The sequence below is a fragment of the Carassius gibelio genome, chromosome B14 (assembly GCF_023724105.1).
Source record: "Carassius gibelio isolate Cgi1373 ecotype wild population from Czech Republic chromosome B14, carGib1.2-hapl.c, whole genome shotgun sequence".
Taxonomy (NCBI): Eukaryota; Metazoa; Chordata; class Actinopteri; order Cypriniformes; family Cyprinidae; genus Carassius; species Carassius gibelio.
In genome coordinates, this window is record NC_068409.1 from 10,892,284 (window position 1) to 10,914,686 (window position 22,403).

The window sequence follows — 22,403 nt, forward strand, 5'->3', positions numbered from 1 at the left end:
GCCAACAATTCACTAAAAAGTTTCTTTTGTTGGTCTAATGAAGTATTCTAATTTGTTGAGATGTTGGTGGTTTTTTGTGAGCCAAATGTGAGCCAAAATCATCACAATTAAAAGAACCAAAGCTTGTGCACTGAATTAATTTAATACACAAGTTTCACAATTTGAGTGGAACTACTGAAATAAACTAATTTATTGAGATGCACCTGTATATATAATCATTTTTAAAGCTCTGTTGTGTCACAGAATGAGCAAAAGTAACAGCAGTGCACTTGAGTTCGCTGGTGTCAGCAAAAGCTTCTTAATAAAAAAACAATAACTGCCCTGGAATCATGTACTAAACTCATGTTCATGCTGGCAGTGTGTCTTGAAGTTCAAGACACAAGACTTGAATGGTTTAGAAGCCAATAACCTAAAGTTTCCAGTGACAAATAACAGTGCTAGTGAAGATGATAAGATGATGCATTAATCTGAACATATTTGATCTTCAACATTACAGCATTCAACAAAACCAGCTGCGTATGCACTTTTACAGTGCTGCCACATGCATATTTAAATGAGGTCAATCTTCATTAGGCAAAACCATGCAAGTGGGGCTCTTTCTACAACGTGCTGGATTCAAACATTATACACCTTGAAAACTATGTCAAATCCAGTGAAAACCATCCCTACTCTTAGAAACTGTGCTGATCTAGCCAACCAGACTGAAGTTTGTCCATTTTGTGTGTAGCACTCATCTAAATAATATTATAATTTTTGTGTTCTGCCAGCGATTCACTCGATCTGACGGGTTTCAGTCTGGTACTGAAGGTGTGTGAAATGCACACAAAAAAATAACAATAATATCAGCATGTGTGTGTGAAAGAGAGGTGGTTTGGGTTGCCAGATATTGCGTCAGATATAAAAATGTCCGCTCTAATAAAGGAAAACTTTGTGCAAGAACGTGTTCAGCGGTCTCCAGACAACAGACCCCACGCACCGCCTCACATAAACTCAATAAATATGCTGAAGACACGAAATGTCTGTTTATTTATTCATTCACCCCTGTCTCTCTGTTTTATTCAATTCCAGTGTTGCTGATCTGTGTGCCCACAGCTGTCCGTCTGGTTTTGGAGGAAATGAAAGAACAATGACATTTCACCCTAGAGCACAGCACTTCAACTTAGAGTCACGCAGGTTATTATGATCAACATAAACACAAGCAAGAGTCATGCCCTGACTCCTAGGGTATTCTAGATGGTTGCTAGGGTGTTTGGGGCAGTTGCTAGGGGTGCACCGATCGAGATCGGCCGTTCGTTAATGCGCATCTCGTCAGTAAAGCCGGTTCTCTAATCAGCGTTAAATTCCATCAGGTGCGTGATTTCACATAGAGCAGCGGTTACTACACAGAGCCGTTGTTAACTGACTAGTTGCGCAAATAAACGCTGATGATGAACATGGATTTTCGCAGCTTCTAAGTTAACAACGGCTCTGTGTAGTAACCGCTGCTCTATGTGAAATCACGCACCTGATGGAATTTGCCACTGATTAGAGAACCGGCTTTACTGACGAGATCAAACATTCTAAATTGAATAAACAATAAATAAAAATGCATTAATAAAACGAAACAAAAACAAATGTTGCTAGTGTGATGAATTCTTATAAAGAAAAGTGAATGAATGAACAAACTAGTAAAAATCAATAAAAGAAGAAACAAAAACACGAAAAATATAAAAGGTTGGATAAATGAATAAAAAAAAAAGTAAAAAAAAAAAGTATATTGAATAAAAATAAGTTTAATCAAGCAAGCAAACAAAAAAACTAATAAATAAATGCATTAAAAACAAAAATACATTTTAGCCATACATTAGAGCACTTTGACACAGTGTCATTCAGGTTATTATGATTAATATAAACACATGCAAAACTTGTGCCATCATTGCTAGGGTTTTGCCATGATGTTCAGGTTAATCGCAAAGTGGCCAAAATAGCCCATATCCATCTCTCTGATGATATTCTGGTCCACTGATACAGCTCAAGACCATCCCTATGGGATTATTTCACTGTCTGCGGGACAGAAATCGCACATCTGATTGCTCAGAAAAGCACTAGCACACCTCTCCTCAAAGCCGATTTGAGATATCACTTATTTCACAGGTCTGGTGTTTGGGTGCACTTTGGATTCCCTTTAAGCTATAATGGTGATGGCAAGAGAGTGGTGGATAAATAAACAACGGTATGTCGCATCTGCAACATGACAGGGTACACCAGCGGGATTACAAAAAAAAAAAAAAACCAGCGGGAATATCTGGGATATATGCGTCAGTACTATCTGGGAAAAGACGAAAAAAAGGAGAAACATGCACGCAGCAAACTATCCCTGCAGCATTTAGACACTATAGCTTACAGGGAATCCAACCCAAACACCAGACATGTTGGTTATTTTAGGATCTTATATTTCTGGTCTGTTAAATGCATTAGACATTTTGCAACGAGCCTTCAGCGTGTACTGAGTGAGCGAGCGAGCGCCTGCTGAGTAGCCTAACATAAACATATAAGATGGTGTTTTTTTCTTCTTCGGGAGTGTCAGGGGCGTTGCCTGTTACGTTGTTTGGGTTATTGGGCTACCTTGTTGAACGCATATCATTATATTTCTTTCTCTCTCTTTTTTTTTTTTTTCATATATAATTAATTACTCCAACGAACCGTTCGGTATACATAATGCGTACCGCGTACCGAACCGAAAGCGTCGTACCGAACGGTTCAATACGAATACGCGTATCGTTACACCCCTAATATATATATATATATATATATATATATATATATATATATATATATATATATATATATATATATATATATATATGTTTGCATAATATATGTGTGTGTTCTTTATATATTTATTATGTACATATAAAAACACACACACACAGAATATGTTTAACAAATATTTACATGTCTATATTTATATTCATATACTTTATATTCTAAATAAATATATTTAATATATAAACATAAATTTTTCTGAAATATATACATGCATGTATGTGTATTTACATATACATAATAAATATACACAGCACACATACATATGTAAACTAAAACTTTTATTTTGGATGCGATTAATCGTGATTAATCATTTGACAGCACTTATATATATTATATATAAGTATATACAGTATATATATATATTTTTTTTTATTTATTATAAATAATTTAGATACTATATAGTGTTCACAGTATATTACATAATATTACATAATTACAATAATATGTGTAAAATGTATTTTAACAATATTCACAATGGCATCGATTCGCAGCATTAAGGTTCAGAGCAGAGCAGCACATCCTCAGAATTGACTGAACAGTTCTAGTTAGTAGGACTGTGCGAGTCATTGAATTTTAGTTATGAAAGCACAATAATCAGGATAAAACCGTGCCGCATTCTGTTTCTTCTCTTTCATAGCGGTGAGCTTTTGCTTCTCCTTAAAAAGTCAAAACTTAACATAAAAATCAGTCAAATTAACCATGTTATTGTTCAATGTAGTCGACTGAAGGACGTGCTTGATATTTAAAAGAAGTTGTGAAAGAGAACTTGCGCTGCTCCCCAGGAGGCTTCTGTGTGATACAAAACTACAATTCTGATAAAAAGTCAGAATTGCAAAATATAAAAAAAGAAACTTTTTTTTTTTTTCTCACAATTCGGAGATTATATATCTCAAGATTATTTTATATCTTGCAATTCTGCCTTTCTTCCTAAGAATTCCGAGTTTGTATCTCGCAATTCTCTTTTTTGTTTCTTTAATGCAAAAAAAAGAGTTTATATCAGACTTTTTCCCCGTATTTGTGAGAAAGAAACTCATAATGACGAGATTCACCTCTTAAGTGTGAGGAAAAAAAGTGAAACGTAAGATAAAAAGTTGCATTTACTATTTCATTTGTTTTTATCCCATGGTGGAAATGAGCTTCAATATAAATGTAAATCAAACAAAAGAACAAAAATATTAATTATATAAATTATTATATATTTTTCGGTCTCATTTATTTATTGTTTGCAATTAGCTTTTACTGTATTACTGACTGTTAGCTTGTCTTCAGTTATTGTTTGTGGACTTTTTTTTTTTACATATATCATTTAGCCTAAAATTAGTTTCTGTTGCAACTAGCATTAAGAATTGTAAACTTTCGCTGCTATCTAAAGTTCTGATTATCAGCAACCTTATTTCCATCAAAATATACTTGAAATACAATGCTATTGTGGAGGGGGAAAAATTCAATGTTTCAATCAAAAATAAATAAATAATTTGATTAAAGTTAATAAATAAAAATTACCTAATATAAATGAATCGTCATGTATTTTGTCATAATAATAGTTAGTCAACAGGCTCCACATAAGGAACCAAAACCAAATGTGATATTTCTGTGTTCTACCTGTTGAGCCAGTGTCCAAAGTCAGGCAGGTGAGCCCACTGCACTCCGGTCTGGTTCAGTGACCTCAGCAGGCGACAGCAGGTCAAGGTCAGCAGCGGGGTCGCCAGCGCCAGCCATTTCTCCGAGCCCGGACTCATTCCCAGCCCCACCGCCGGGAAGAATGACGGTCCTTCCTCAGCACCGGAGGGAAGCAAAGGCCCCTTGTCCTCTTCATCTCCATGCCTCTGCTCCTTGAAGTACTTCCTGCAGACGTCCTGGAAGATGGCCAGGCACAGCGTGTTGAGCAGGAAGTACCAAGTCTGGTGTTCCTCCTCTATGAAGCTGCTGGAAGCCAAACTAAGGGTGTGACCGACTGTACCAATCAGCAACAGAACGTCCAACTCTGACAGAGTCCAGTCAGAACCCTAGAATGAGAGAGAGAGGGGTTACATATTAGCCTTGTTTCAAAATGAGTCTGTTTACTATATAGGCAGCTACTGTACTTTCTAAGGCAGCATACTAACTGGAATAGAGCCTCACAAGTGACTGATCTGGAGCTTTTACACAGACAGCAACTCTGTACATCACACAAAATAGTCCATTTCTTCCTGTGATCAAAGCTGAATTCTCAGCACCATTACTCCAGTCTTCAGTGTAACATGATCCTTCAGAAATCATTTGAATATGTTTGATTTGCAGCTCAAGAAAGCTTTCTTATCATAATCAATGTTGAGAACTGTTAGGCTGCTTTATATTTTTGAGAAAAACAACGCTGCATTTCTTTTTCTAGGATCCATTGATGAATAGAAAGCACAAATACAGCATTTATTTGAAACAGACATCTACAGAAAAACAAAAGACACACAATTATGATACATGGAGCAGTTTTATGCCGTTGAAATACATTCACACCAAATATATCAATCTTTTCAGCAACACATCTCGTATGGCATCTTCCATACCGACAAAAGTTTGCACTAAATAATCAATCCAAGCAGTCAGATCTGATGCATTGAGAGAGAAATGGAGTGGAAAAGGTGAAGCGGTGAGAGTTGAAAAGGGCAAAAACCACAAATAACTGAAACATCAGACAGTGTGTGACAGTAAAACGCCGCTGACACCAAAGTCACCGGTGTCCAACACTGTAAAACAACTCTACAGACAGCACTTTGATGTGTAGAGCCCTGAGCTAACAGACAAACACACACACACACACAAGAGAGAGCATGTTGTGACTGTTTGCCACCGTGTGTAAGTGCAGGGCTGCAGGGAGCAGAGCAGTGTTGACACAAAAGGAAAGTGCTAACAGCCATACACACACACACACACTCATTACTCTAGGGATATCCTGTGCACTGGACGATGTCTTCAGAATCACAATCACACACAACGACATCCCATCATATTCTTAATACATGTTTCCGGTCTCATTACAAATGATTCATCAGTGCCTGTTATTCTGAAGACACGAATGTTTGTTTTCATCATCTCTCATCAAAGTGTAATCACAATCCTTTGCATCTGAAACTCATTTTCTTTCCTTCTAATCGCAGCCACACGGGGTGAAAATATTATCAACCAACTATATTTCTGTGAACAATATATTAGTGGTGTTTGCATGATGTTACAGTAGTGTGGGTGGATGATAGATCACTGCTATATGGTTGTTAGGGTGTGTTTAGATATAATGCAGTAGCAGAGTTTTTCACTCGGTGCAATCCAAATTAAATCAAGTAACAATATCTGCCAGTGCAATGAGACACACACCCACACAGCTAATAAATATGAAACAAAATAAAACAGCTTCATAATATCTTATTCAGATTCGCTTCTTCAGTAAATGTATCATGCTTCAAGGATTTCTTTATTTTTTTTTACTAGAAGACAAGTTTAAAATGAATAATATAAATAAATAAATAATATAGCATTTTGACTAATATAAATGGTGCATATATGCAAAATATTACATATTACATAAAAATATATATTACATATAAAAATAGAAATAATAGAATATATACTAAGAAATACTTAATAAAAAAACTAAAAACTAAACACATTTTTATGTAAAAAAAAACATGAACATTTACATACATAAAGTAATAAAAAATAATATATTATAATACAAAGTAGAAATAAGAATACATATTTAATATTACATTTATAGATTTATAAATAAACATTAAAAATACAGTTCTGTTAGGTCAAATTATATTGTATTCATTATATTGTAGTCATTTTTTACAGTACACTAAATATCATATCATGTAACATCACAGGATCATATCAGGGCTATCATAAACTTAAATGACAACTTCTAAACATTTTTGTTTTTTAACTTAAATATGCTGAAATAAATGAAAATATAAACCTGACAATTAAAATGGTGCCTTTGCAAAGAACTGAAATAAGTGTGCAGTTGAAGCACTAAAATGACTAACTGGAAATAATAATAATAGCAAAAAAACTAAATGAACTAAAACTTAAATAAAAACAAACTAATTAAATATAGAAATGTATAAAAGGAGCACAAAACTAAAATTTAAACTAAAATTATTACTGAGATTTTAAAAAGCTAACGTAAAATATTAATACATTTTATACAGTTATATTAATACTAAAATAACCCTTGCTCATATCATGTCCTGAGGATGAAAAAAGTCCAACCTAGGGCTGCAGGTGATATGGAAGAAATTATCAAGATTAATTATTTCTTATCAGTCAATATTGATAATTCACCACAAAGAATATAAAAATTTTATTTCATTAAAGACTCATTTCTTCTCCTGAGTGAAAGTTGTAGAAATCAGATGGTTAATTATGGTTTTAAACTACTTTTTCTTTTTCTTTTTAGTCAGAACTTGTCAAACACTTGCCACACAGGTGAACAAACCTGAGGTACAATATTCAAAACACTTATTATTTTCTGTGTGATATTGTTTCAAATGTTAAAACAGATTTGTCTCCTGACTCTGATGGCACGATGCAGCTGTAAATTTATGTTATTAACATAAACAGCAACATACTGTATATACTGGGGAAAATTGAAAAATTCTGATTGTTTGAATTGGGACTCTACTTTTATTCAAATTAACCATTGGCAATCTATAGTATCACACAATCTGATCATGAAAACCAAAGATAAAACCACATAGCACCTCACTACCATGGTAAAATGGAACTATATATGGTTTCTATATGAAAAACAGTACCCTACACTCTTACAAATAAAGGTGCTTCACAATGCCATAGAATAACTTTTTAACATCTGCAGAACCTTTCTGTTTCACAAAAAGTTATTTGTAGTGAAAGAAGGTTCTTCGGATTATAAAAAAGGTAAAGAATCTTTGATTGAATGGTTCTTTGTGGAACCAAAAATGGTTCTTCTATGGCATCGATGTGAAGAACCTTTTAAGCACCCTTATTTTTAAGAGTGTAAATACATTTAGTATAAATGTATGCACAAATGTTATAGCTAAATAACAACCGTTACTTCTTTAAAACATTTAATATGTCCACATTAATAGTATAATATGTATATCCCACATTTCGGCCGCAATACCATGGTGAAGTTAGTGTTACTACAGTAAATCCATGGAAAAGCCTTCTAACAGGATTGTTCATGGCACAGTTTTTCTTGTGTTTTTTCTGCCGAACAAAATTAAACACTGGGCCGAATGTCAAATACCGAATACGTTTTATTCTTGCATTTTTGCATGGTCTTTTTGCTTGTTAGGCCAAACAATGAAAGAGCTTTTTTTGCTATTTTCGGCCGAATAATTTAGGCCACACATTTGGTGCATCCCTACCAACCAGCAAGTAAAGGCATCAGCTCACACCATGCTGATGTTTGAGCCGAGCTGGTAATTGGTCTGTGTGGCCAAAGACTATAGAAATACAAAGACGTTTCACTCCTACACTTATGAATGCGAGAAACTGCAACGCACAATGTGGAAAAAGCTCTGGTTCCCACAGAAACCTGAGGCTAGACCAGCAATTGCACAGGCACAGTCATAAGCGTGTTGACTGCACATTGGCTGGTCTACCCTGTAAAATAAGCTTTTAAAAGGATATTTAAGCATAGGAAAATATGTAATGAAATTGTGAGTTCAGCAAGCAGTTTTTAAGATTTCATGATTCCCCTATTCATTTAAATAGGACTTGTTTGAGCTGCCCGAAGGCGTTGCAAATATGGCCACTTGGTGAACAGACTTTTCTTGAAGTTTGGTGAGTTTGGTGTGGAACTGTTAACGGTCATTCCACTTTTGCGACATAAACATTACATTGGATCTACATATCATTTTATCAAGGGAAAAATATAAAGTGATAATTATCCTTCAGTGATAATTATGCAGCCCTAATCCCACCCTACTTTACTTCAAGTGAAAATTCAGTTTCCCTCACATTACTGATGTCAAATGTGCTGCTCTTCCTTAATTCAAACAACAGACAATATTTCTATGCCATAAACAGCATCTCAGCTCTGCTGATAACGCAATACTAATTGGTCGCTCTGTGGCTGGTTGTGCGTCCCTGGTTATGATGAATATGACCATGTGCAGCCTTGATGTGTGTTACCAATGGGACCGGTCACATCTCACCAGTGTGACAAGGCCTCGCCACCGCAACCAATGCCACCCATTCATCACCCTGGGCAACACCTGGGCAGAAGTCAGCCGGCGGAGGAAATGGATTGTGTAAGCAACTTGTGTTTGTGTAAACACCGTCTGGGATGAACTCGTTCTCGCTTCTCATTTCTAAGTAAACCGTCTCTCTTTACTTTTCACTTTTTCATATTGTAGGTCCCATCGAAGGGAATATTTGGATCCACAAGAGTCTGGACCAAAAGCAGAACAAAAGCATCAGGAGTTAGTTTTCTAGGCTGCATGCTCAGGTCTCCAATGGTTTCATCATTGCAGGAGCAAGCGCTGAGCTAACGGGGCCACGCACGCTAATCTATATGCTAATGCAGAAACAGACAGAAATTCCCTCTGACGACAGGCTGTGTGTGGGCCGCACCATCAGCTTATGTGTAACTAAACAGCCAGTTTCTGTTTCTTTAAAGTGGACATATCATGCAGTATTTTATGTTTTCCCTTAGGTCCACTTATGATGTTACGCTTTATGCACTGTAAATTAGTTTTTTCAGGAGTATTGTCCACCCTCTCTCTGATCCGTACAATTAAACAGCCTGTTTTTGCTGCTGTACTTTTTTGCGGTAAAAAATGTAGCAAAATGAATAAAAATGCCCCCCAAAATACAAGATTCGACTGCAAAAAGTTATTGTATACCTGTTTTCATTTAAAATTAACATCACAAGAGCAAGAGAGCTGTTTTTAAGAATATGAGCATAATTCCAAAAGGTGATATTGATTTTACACAAATGTTTAACAAACAAGAATTTAATATGAATTTATTTATTCATGTATTGATTTGTTTATTTATTTTTGCTATTTTGGCAATTAAATATTGTGTCAATATTTTCGGGAAAAAAAAAACAAAACATTGCAAACAAATCCATAGCAGAACATTTTAGCTTTTCCGAGCAACTCACAGCACTGATTTGTAAAATAAATCAGCTGCTTTGAACAAATTGGCTGAATAAATGAATCTGTGATTTATATAATGGGTCAAGTAATTGTTAGTCGACCAGAAGAGGCTTGATTGACCAAAATGTTATTAGTTGCAGAGAAAAAAAATAAATCTCCAAGCGAAATCAGGCATTTCTCGATGGACAGATCGTTAACAGCTAGTCTTTGATAATACAGTACATCAGGCAGGACATCCAAACATTCGCCTGTCATTCATCAACCTCAAATATGGCTTATTATATGAAATATGTAAGTATTAGCAACTTTACATGGCTGCTCAATCTAATGTTAACCTAGATAAATGTGCGCTAATCACGTGGAGTGTGGAAACAAGTGCGCTCACTGCGTGACAGATACAGGCGCCGGTGCACTCACTTTCTTCTAAAATATTCCCTCATTTTTGGTCATACAGTTAAGAATAATCTAGCTTTCAAATCTGTAAAGACTCTACGTTTATTTGTGTGCACTCACAATAACAACAAAACATTGTGCTTTTGTAAAATAATGACAGGGAACAGCTTTCTGCTTTATCATTGAATTATTAAAATATTAATGCAGGCTCCTTAATATTAAAATTCTTCCCTGACACATTCATAATCATTACTTCTGCAGTGCGCTGTTTCAAGCTTATATGTGTGCTTGAGCGCTTATTAGGCTATTTAGCCAATTAAATACTCATTATAATTATTTAAATGTTTTATTAATAAATCTGTGATTAGTCGACTAATGCTTATAATAAATGACTACTAGTCGACCAGAAAAATCCTCAGTCGAGGGCAGCCCTATTTCCAGCAGCATGTCATGGATGCACTGACAGTAGCTGGTCTCAGCTTGGTCTCAGTTTAGGTGGTCTTGACTACAAAACTAGTGTACAGTATGTGTTTTATACATGTTTTGACATTTGGACAAGAAAATACCTGATTCTCTTTGAAACTGAATATTAAAGTCAATTTATTTAAACGAAACCAGGAAAATTAGCTTTCTTTTAATAATTTATTCAATAGAAATACCAATAGATGTCCGTTTCTTCTGATTTAAATTTTATGGATATGAAGGAGTCATAAATGTACTTTTTCAGAGTTGATCGATTTTATTTAATATTGTTTCAAAGAGGATAAAATGTTTGCTTGTCCAAAAATGACCAAAAAAGCCAAATATTTCCATGCGATGTACTTATTTATTTTTCTCTTCTTGAATACCACACTTCCGAGGCTTTTTGATTCCATTAACAATACGATAACAATCGTTAAACAGCTATTTGGCGAATACTGGTGAATATTAATTATACTCTTAAAAATAAAAGGTTTCAAAAGGACTGTTTAACTGATTGACAGATTGAGTGATTGATTGACATTATTTATTTCTCTCTTTCTTTCTTATGCCATAGAAAAAGGGTCGGCAACCTATGGCACATTAAAGTGGTGCATGTGTGTGAGTGTGTGTGCACACACGCATCATTTAAAGCGCATTAACAGTGATTAAACTGAACTGTTTTAATGCATTGGCCTTGTCGCACACACACATATGGCACACTGTGTATCTATTATTCAAATTTTTTTTTTTAACTATAAAAAAATTATCAGAAACTGTTTGCATCAAATTGTTTTATATCGTATCAGTTATAAATGTATATGTACCGTTTAAATACAGAATACATTAAAACGGGGGTCGGGGTGGAGTTGGCAAAGTGGTACAGAAAAATTTAAAATGGCACGTCATGCCGAATAGGTTGCCGACCCCTACCATAGAACAACAATTTTTGTATCCCCAAAGAAACTTTCAGTGAGCAATATTTTTTTGTGTGTGTGAAAAACACTCTAAAGAACCTTTTTCCACGACAAAGAACTTTTTGGGAAATAGAAAGATACCATGGAGGTTAAAGGTTCTCAATGGAATCAGCGATGCCAAAAAAAGATCCTTTATTTTCAAAAGTGTAAAAGGAAAGAGCCAAAAAATGAAAGGTTCTTTCAAGTATGTTTTTACATTTTGATGAAATGTTACAAAGACTTCAGGAATATGCAAATGAGCACATTTAAAAACAGATGCAGGACTGAGAGATGCGGTTTTATCAGAGTGAGGGTAACTTCTGAGTCTTGGATTATAATAAAAATCAAAACATCGTCTGAAGTGCCGAGTAAACATCTCTATTAACAAGGATGACAGCAGCACTAATTGATCAGGAGGCAATTAATGCAGACTAATTAAACCCTGCCTCGGAATTCCCGACAGCAAGGGACATGGAATACAGAAACAACCCACATCTGCTAGAAACAGCACTGGAATTACCAGTAAAACAAGATTATTTTTGTAACATACATTTTTATATATTACTACAATTATTCTTTTCAGCGCCATTATGATTTTTTTTGGAAAACATTATAAAACTTATTTTGACATTAGTCTTAATATTAATCATCAACGCTTTTAGAATTATTATCATTCTCTAGTTTATACCGATCTCAGTAGTTCTGATAAGCCTTCAGTGAGGGAGGTTAATGTCAATCATGAGCCGCTCGCAGAAGCTTGACATCAATCCCATGATTCCCTTCACCTCGGTCTCGCAGCTATGTGAGGGGTTACTGAAATAACTCAAATTTCTGTCAAACTGCCCTGGATCCTCAGAGAGCATTACCTGGAGAATGAATTGGAAACATAACCAATTGTCTCCTGGATCAGCACCTGCCAATTATACATTTGAGGATGTAGTGCATTTAAAAAAATAAAATAAAAATCCCATTCACTGGTTATCACGTTTGTCAAGAACACTTCCACCAAAAATAGTATCAGATTGTACACAATATATATATATTACTGCTGGGCAACGATTCAATCCTCCAAAAGTTCATAAGTAAATTTTGATATTATTATAAAACATGACATTGCAAAAATATTGTGTTACTGTTGTCCACAAACTGTAATTGATTTTCTAAATTAGTAATAAAGTTTACAGGTCACAACCACAAAAAAATCAAAATGATCAGTTTCACAGCTTAGGTTTCACTAAATGTATTTTGTAGCCCATTTCCTGTCGAGCTGGATGCAAGGGAATGCATGAGCAGATAAAACCTCTGTCCTAACCCCGATATGCCATCATCAGCCATCACATTAATCATTAGTGTGTTTTCATGAATGATAATCGCTGTCATACTTGAGTACACGAGTGCGTGTCAGTCTCGAGCATACGCAGTACATCAAATGATTTCCATGATGCGGCCCCTTGAGGACGCCTCAGGCTGGACACTTTCTCTTTATTCAACCTGAATGCTCCTAAAAGCCAGCGTTTAATTTAGAGCCCAACATATTCCCTGTGCGTGAAACCGAGCTCTTGCCACCAGAGATGGAAACTGGAGCAAAAATCCTGCTCATTAAATATTGAGCATGAGTGATGCTTCACAATAACAGACAGCCGTCTGGAAGGTGGAAGGTGACAGGAACTCGACTGGGAATTGAGACGTGATGCTGCAAAACTTTCACTCAGCTCATCTTATTTCTCTTCTCCTCTGCCGCTTGCTCTCTCTAATGATCATTCTGTTTGTTCTCACCTCTGACTGTCAGCAATTTTCTCCCGTGTGCCACAGAAAGGGAGAGAGGGAGATCTTTATTTCCTGTAAAGAGGTAATTAAAAGAGGTGTCCTCTTCTTATCTCATTAACTCTGGAGCAAATTCTTTTTTTTTTTATCCCTGAAAACTCTCCCTGTGTTTCTGCTGTTTGAGGAGGCCAAAAGCAGATATGCATTATTAAGAGGAGTTTTTATGAAGAGAGAAGACTCTGTGAGCCCAACACAACTTCTTCCTTTCTTATGATTTTGTGGATGAAATATGACCCAGAAAGTTTTTTGCGAGACTCTACTAGTGCTATAAACTTCACCAATATTTAATCCCATGATGCAAGAGTAGGCGGATGTGATATTCTCATCTCACATTCATCATGGAGGCCAAAACAGCTGTTCAATCTCATACTAACAAAGAAATGTGTTATAGATTGCCTCTTACATGAGACTTTTTTTTACAGTTTCCTCCAAATTTCTTGGTGTAAATGCATTATTATTGAAAACTATCAATAAAAGGCTATAAATCATTTTCTCCTTAATGACATAAAATGGCAGTATATACAAGCTTAGGCATAGTTCGATTTAATGATCATTAAAACATTGCTGTCTCATGAGCAAAGCTTCAAGTTCATTTACAGGACTTATTTAACGCCGGTTTGCCTCCACAAGATCTTTCTTAATGCTTCCCAACTGTGTTTCAAATGTAAGTCTAATATTGGTACGGTCATGCTTGTGTTTTGGAACAGTTTTAACATGCTTTATGAATAGCTCTCCTGTTACTGTATTTGAATCCAAATTCATGGAAGCTTTGCACTTGGTTGGCTAAAAAAATATTGAATCTCAATATGTGTACAATTATTTAATTATGTCATCCTGGGTATCGCAGACTCGCTCTCTCCCGATTCGTATGTTTGATGAACAGAAGATTGTTCTGTTCATGTTAATGGATTATAAGATAACTAACAAACTGGTTACAATTTCATCTTAAATATCTTTTATTGCCATTCTTATTAATGTGGTGAAATTATGTGTAATAAGTACTATTTCTGCACCGTATCCCTTAAATGTCAGTCTAGTTTGCCGATTGCAAGCAACTGCTTTCTTAAAGGGGTCATATGATGCGATTTCAAGTTTTCCTTTCTCTTTGGAGTGTTACAAGCTGTTTGTGAATAAATAATAAATCCCTAAAGTTGCAAAGACTAAAGTCTCAAACCCATTTTATTCTTAATAAAAGTTTAGACTCGTCCACACCCTCCTAAAACGCCTCGTTTAACATCACGATGTGGGAAGATTTGCATAATGCCGCCCAAATGTTCACGCAAAGAAATAAGGAATAACACTGATTCTCGCTGTTGCCGCCGGTTCCATGTTGTGGAGACGTTGTTTCATTGTGAAAGCAAAAATAAGCAAAAATAATTACTTTGGTCTTCCAAAACAGGACACAACTAGAAATCCGTGGTTAAGTTGTATTTACAACACTGTTCCAGAACAGTTCAACCCAATTATTCAGATGTGTGCAGCGTATTTTATGGAGGACTGTTTCTTGATCCTGGGAGAGAAGACTACAATGCTCTGACTCACAATCTGTAAGTACATTTACATATTTATAGAATTTGTCACTGATGATTCAAACGTGAGTTTAAAGCAATGAAGAGCAGCGCTTGCTGATTGTCGTTACTCCAATCACAAATGCAGACGTAGTTTTATGTTTGGGCGGCCCCGATGCAACACAATTGTAAAAAGACAGTATAAGGGGCCGTTCACATATCGCGCCTAAAAACGCGTGGAAAACGCAAGGCGCGCCGCTTTTTCCTTCTTTCCAAAGCGCTCGGGCCTGCCTTTGCTAAGCAACCATGACATGCTCTCTCCATGAAGATGCGGAAATTTCAGCAAAGGATAAATGGACTTGCAGCACTAAAAATCGCTCGCAGTAGCTCTGCTACTAAATTTATTTCAAAATGGCAATCCATATACAGCTATGGTCACCTATTCTTTCATCTTAGCTGAGCTTTCAACATTGTTATGGGATAGGAAGAAGCTGATTGGTTAGTTCTTGTCACATGACCCACAGTGCGCTTGCGGTATGCTGAAAAGTTGAGATGTTTTTAACTCGATGAGGTGCGGACGCGCCTGGAAAAAACTGCGTCGCTTCCATTATGAGCACACATGTAGCGCGCCTACATTGGAAATAACGAACTTGCGCACGCAAAAGACGCGATATGTGAACATTAAGTGTGAACACTAAGTCATTATAATCCGTAATTATGTCCCCACTGGATGCAGCATTTTTTTTATGGGTTTTATTGTTTTTGTCCTGTCATGTCAGTGTTCTAACCGGGACTCTCATCACAGTATGGCAAGGGACATATCATTTCTGTCACACGCTTGAGGCAATCGGCCAATCACAGCACACTGGATAGCTGGCCAATCAGTGTACACCTCACTTTTCAATGATGATGCAAAAAGTGATGTTTGAAAAGAATGTGTTTTTTGAACCTTAAACTGAATATTTCATTACACTAAATAATGTTATTTTTAGCAACATTATATGACAACTTTAAAGGAAGCTTTGCATTCAGATATTTCAACTACTTACTTATTTGGCAAGTAACAGTGTAATAAGCGGGGTCCTGATCACCCTGTTGGGAGTTATTCTGTGATAAAATCTGGTAGGATGTAACTCTAACACTCTCTATTATAATTCTATTCTTTAAAAAAAATGACCCTTTTAAACCGGCACTCTATTCATTTGCTGCTTGTTTTCTCAAAAAGACCCCTAACCCCTAACAGATTACTCTATTCTTTTTCTATTCTATCTGTTTTCTTTTTATTTATCATAATATTTAAAAGCCCTTTCTATGTGTACGGTGTTAAGCTAACTGAGACTTGTTATAGCACTTGTATATCATTGCTCTTTTGACGATTTTGATTGCTTCCATTGTTCTCATTTGTAAGATGCTTTGGATTTTTGGATCTTTCTATTAATCAAAATATCCTATAAATCATCACAAGACCGATAATACTAAGAAATGTTTCTTGAGCAGCAAATCAGCATATTAAAATATTTTCTGAAAGATCATGTGACACTGAAGATTGGAGAAATGATGCTAGCAATACAGCTTTGCATCACAAAAATAAACTACTTTTTTTAAAATATTTCAATAGAATTTTTTTTTTTAATCGTAATAATATTTGGTCAAATAATTAAGCTCTAGTGAGCATAAAAGACTTTCAAAAACATTATCAAATCTTACCATCCTCAAACTTCTAATAGTGTATAGTATTAGTACTTTTTTTTTTTTTTTTTTTTTTTTACTTCTTAAGCGAGCTTACTGTCATAGCTGTCTTGTGACAACAGCTCCAGTTCATAAGTGACCTTTAAACAAGGACATTGCATTTAAAGCAAGGCCTGTGTCTAAAGTAACCAGAGAGCTTCTCTACTTGTCCTTAAATAAACTGCCAAGGATAAAAGTTCAATCAGGGTTTGTTTTTGGTGTTTAGAGCAAAATAGAAAGTCTGAAACTCTACTTGGCCCTCCAGAGACATAAAGCTGCTGTGTGTGATGCTTCTGATGTTCAAAAACTTTCTCCCATCACAGCCTAATGTGTAGAGACGACTACAAGACACACATTCACAGGTTGACTTCCCCGAAAAGTGTAAACACAATGACAAAACATTGCTTTGTCTGCTTGTCCCACCAATGGAAGACAAGGGGCAACATTTTTTCAGAAATAATAGTTCACTAAATGGTCAAAAATGCCATTTCTTTGGCTCATGATTATATACTGGACACTGCTGATTTCAACAGTGACACAAATCCATCACTAAGAGGTTTTAAATTTTAACTGTTGTCCATCCAGCTAAAATATGAGCCCATAATCCATAATATTGCTTTCACCAGTGAAAAGGTTGTTTCATCTGAATTTAGGAGAGAAATATTTAAAGATCACGCACTGTTTACAAGCAAAAACCCTCCAAAACAGCTCTGAATACAGATGTGGGTGGATTTTGATGTGAGAGGACAAACGGGGATGGACGTTTTCACTCGAGAAAGCTTTATTATGAGTTACGGACTCGTTTTTTACATTTGGTTTTGGAAACCTTTTCACTCACCTTAGTAGGGGTCTTATTGCTGGTTGGCATCCTCCTTGCCACCATACTAACCAGAGCACATGTGAAGGCGGAGGACAGGAGGATGACGGAGAACACTAGGACCCAAGGGAGAGAGCAGAGATAGCAGGGGCCCCCGGCGGAGGTGCAGAGCAGCACGTGAAGGGCCGAGCCGAACAGACACAGCAGGTAGAAGGGCAGAGAGAGCAGAGATGATGCCAGCGGGACGTCCACAACTGCCTCCCTGCTCAACGCCTCCGGCATGGCCAACAAGAGCAAAAACAGCACCTGGAGAATGAGAGGGAGCGCTTCAGTTACACACACACACTCACAAGGACTCTGTTTACTGCCTGTATTAACATCTGTCTCAGGTGATGCCTTCACAAATGGCCATTTGAGACCGATAGTAGTTTCTACACCTGGTATTGAAGCTGTTGTAAGTGATTTTCCAGGCATATCGCTCATAAAATGGCCCTGGCAGTTATCACAGAAATAGGCGTCCTGAGGAATCACACACATCTCTGTGTCAACACTAGGCCCTGTAATCAGCAAAAAAGAATCTGAAAGTTTTAAGCCAATCAGAAGTGCTCTCTGCCTGTCAATCATTTTGCATGTCTGGGTTTGCAGACATGGAATTGGATAAGGTCTTTGGAGGGCAGGGTTTTGGAGAAATGGGGATCACTGACTAAGTCAGCACTTTACAGCTTCTCAGCAAACACTTTTGTTTGGGTGCCATTGGATAGTATACGTATAAAAGTACAAAAAGTAAAAAAAAAGAACAGCATTTATTCAAAATAGAAGTCTTTACTTTCTCTTTTTATCAACTCTTTTTATCAATTAACAGGTTGTTAAATGAATGAAATGAAAGAATGGATTAAAGTTTTTATATAGAAAATAACAAACTGAACCCAAACTACTGAACAGTGGTGTATATTGTTTCAGAAGATTTCTATTTTAAATAAAGCCTTTTTCTTAAAAAAAAAAAATTTCATCAAAGTATGCTAGTGTCATAGATTCCAAAAATTCAAGCAGCACAAATGTTTTTAACATAGACAAAAAAATTCAGCATATTAGAATGATTTCTGAAAGATCATGTGACACTGAAGACTGTAGAGATGCCTGAATAAAATTCAGCTCTGCATCACAGGAATAAATTACACTTTAAAGTATATTAATATAGGAAGTTACTTTTGCAAATTGCAATAATATTTCACAATATTACAGTATTGTTGATCAAATAAATGTAACCTTGATGAGCATAAGAAACTTTGTATGTGTATGTAGTCAACAACAACAAATGGAGTTAACAAAACTTTATACACAAAGATGACAGGATCATTTATAGGATGCAAGCCACCTAAATGTTTAGATTAGTAACAAGCTCAGGATTTTCATTGGGTGATTTTTTATTTATTTATTACTTACAACATTTGTTCCAACCTGTTCCTGACTATGTCTCTGCTGTACATCCCAGGATACATGTTAATACAATACACACCTCATCCTTCTCAAACACAACTGTATTGGACTAATGCAGATACATTACAGTGTGTTGCTACCATCAAAATAAAAATGTGTTCCTAATTACAAAATGCATTTATGTTGGTCAGTGAAAACTCTTAATCTAAACTCTTAAAACTAAATCTTTTCTTTGTACTTTTGTAAATTAAATAAAAGTTAAAGAGAAGGAACAAATCACAGATGCTTGATTTTATTGCATTTTACAAAATGTCCCAACTTCTCTGGAATTGGGGTTATACATAAACAACTGTAATCTCACATAAACACACACACTTTTCATCAGAAGGGTGGTCAGCGTGGGTCGCACATCGACAAGGCTTATGGAAAATTAATAATGGGTTTGTCTGCAGCACGACACCAGGACACATATTCATAAACAACCCTAAAGAAAGACTCACAATGAATTTAGAGGTTATTTACTGGAGAAAACCTGTCCACTGCTGTCAGGAAGCCTCTTGCTAATGCAAAATCAGCTTTTTTCATTGTAAAAAACTGTCGAAACTGACAGCCAAGAAGTGAATGCAGATATCTCACATTCTGAGAGATTTCTGATAAAAGCAGGAGAGCAGGGCTTTAAAAAAGGACACACGCTGACGTGTCCTTGCCTCCGACTTCCAACAATTGCACCGACAGTCAAACGCTCGCTTTGAAACGCACTCGCTCTTTTCTTGTCCCCATCCGGTTCACTCGCTCACGACTGTCTTCGTTGACATCTCTACGGGATGTTACATTTGCACTGTGAGCGATGTTTGAAGAAGTCACATAAAAAAACACAAAACTTTTTTCTCAGAACTTGAAATCGGAGGGTCAGAAATGCCACGTTAATATTTAACAGAGAAAAGACACAAACTGTCGATCATCGGAGTTAAAAGCTTTTGGGGACCAGATTTAGCATAAAGGGCCAAAGGAATAAGTGAACAATGGGAGAGCGGAAAACAGGATGAAAAACTAATCTGATATTTTGCTGAGACAGAAAATGGAAAGCTGAAATATGATCAAAGTCAGCATGAAATCACAACTGACCATATTTTCTTTCATAATGCATGTTTCTGATATTAAGTGCCATGAGCCAACAATGAACAGCAAAATCTTAACTTATAAGAATACTACTGATCATTTTTAGTTCATGTTCATTCTTATATCAATGTTATAACTTGAAGTTTGAGATCGTAATGTTTTTGAGAGAAATCTCTTCTGCTCACCAAGGATGCATTTAATTGATTAAAAATACTGTAAAAAAAAAAAAAGCAAAACTGAAATATTATTACAATTTAAAACATCTATTTTCTATTTGAATATATTTTTAAAATGTAATTTTGTCCTGTGATGCAAAGCTGAATTTTAATAAACGCTGTAAAGTATTTTTCAATGTTTGAACATGACAACGGCAAAGATGTTTGTTTTGATATTTAATAAAGGCTTTATTAGTGAACTTTTTTGTGAAATGACTTTAGTTTCAGATGATGACACCATGCTCATTTCCACCCCTCTCTGCTCTATTTGGACAGGACTAGTTCTCCCAGAAGAGGTCAGGTCAATTTGTTTCTCAGCTGCACTTTGTGATTTCAATCCTGTCCAAATTGAACACGCCTGTGTATTTCCTCACACAGCCTGTGTAAAAATTACAGAGCAAATGACTACTGTTTATGGCAACCTCTGGAGTCCTCTAATGCTGTTCAGAGAGTAACAGCTATTGTGGTACTTTTTCACAACACTTCTCCTCGTTTATTTTGACCTTTTGTCCAACACCCTGACTAAAGCTAATTGGTGCACTTCATTATGGTGTAGACCTTCTGCCAGCTTGCTGAGTAAAGTTGGCAAATCGGCTGTTCGATTCATCAAGCATGTAAACTCACATCCTCGCAGTTAGCAACACTATAGTCTTGTTAGCAATTTGTGTTTTTGATTGCAAAAAAAAAACCTATAATATATAAATAAATAACTATATATTATAAAAATGGTATTATATTAAATATATTTCATATAATGCAATATAAAATCAATTCTTTATAGGCATATATATATATATATATATATATATATATATATATATATAAAGGCTTCATTTGTTGACTAGCTAAATTAACACACACTATTTATATATATATATAAAAAAAAAAAAAATCTAAAAGTTATTTTCTACATTTACCAATACATTATTAAAATCCAAATCTGTTAATGGACCTGAGGTAACATGAACTAACAATCAACAGTTATATATTTATCATCAATCAAGCTTCATAAACATTAATTTACAACCAGAACTTATTTTTCAAAGCTTTATGGAGGAAACATTTTATAACACCGCTCATCTTCTGCAGTTGCAATATCTTTTTTTTCCCAGGCTTGTAGTATTGATGAAATCACCACATTTGATGCATGCTATATGTGCGTGTGAGCTAAAGACCTTTTTCCTGCCACAGTTCAACAGCTGTATTTGCTAAGTGCAATCCATTATTGAAGTACTACAGTCTCCAAACAGTCAATACCTCATCCGTTCAGTGAGATCTAAAGGACACAGTGTCCAGTGGGATGTGGGACTGGAGAATGTCAGAAGGTTTGGGGCATCCAGTAGGTCATATGAGATGGAGAAACCCTGGTCTCCTTTCCTCATAGAGGATTGGAAAAGATTTTTCTTTGTTGTAGTCTAGGGAATTATATTTTCTGTTGAATCAGATCCTAAGTTCTTAATAGAGACCATAACAGTCAATTTAATTTATCCAAAATGCAATAAAAACAGTAATATTGCAAAATATTATCACAAGTTAAAATAACTGTTTTCTATTTGAATTTATTTTAAAATGCAGTTTATTCCTGATGCAAACCTGAAATTTTAGCAGCAATTACTCCAGTCTTGAATATATAATATTAATATTTTTGTGGAAAATGTGTTACTTTTTTCAGGATCCTTTAATTCTAGAAAGTTCAAAAGAACAGCATTTATTTGTAAAAGAAATCTTTTGTAACATTATAAACATCTTTATTGTCACTTCAGTTCAATATGTCCTTGTTGAATGAAAGCATTAATTTCTTAAAAAAAAAAAATTAAAACTAAATACAAATCCTATAGAACCCAAACTTTTGAACAATAGTGTATGCCATCAATTGCACATTAAATACGGTATCTGCCAGATAATGAACAAATAAACAGGCTAAATAACTATAACAAATAACTAACTATAATCTTCTATTGCACAAAACTATCATAGTGTTTGCAAATAAACTGAGAGCTATGGATTGT

General features: G+C 35.5%; 1 protein-coding gene across 1 annotated transcript in view; it reads right to left on the reverse strand.

The window, feature by feature from the left end:
- The window catches only part of LOC127971645 (GPI ethanolamine phosphate transferase 2-like), a 105,555-nt gene that overhangs the window by 15,494 nt on the left and 67,658 nt on the right, over positions 1 to 22,403 (reverse strand). Inside the window, exons 8-9 of the mRNA XM_052574818.1 lie at positions 17,645 to 17,929; positions 4,411 to 4,814 (exon numbers count right to left, since the gene is read on the reverse strand). Of these exons, the coding sequence (XP_052430778.1) occupies positions 4,411 to 4,814; positions 17,645 to 17,929 (689 nt within the window). The remainder of the gene's footprint in view (positions 1 to 4,410; positions 4,815 to 17,644; positions 17,930 to 22,403) is intronic.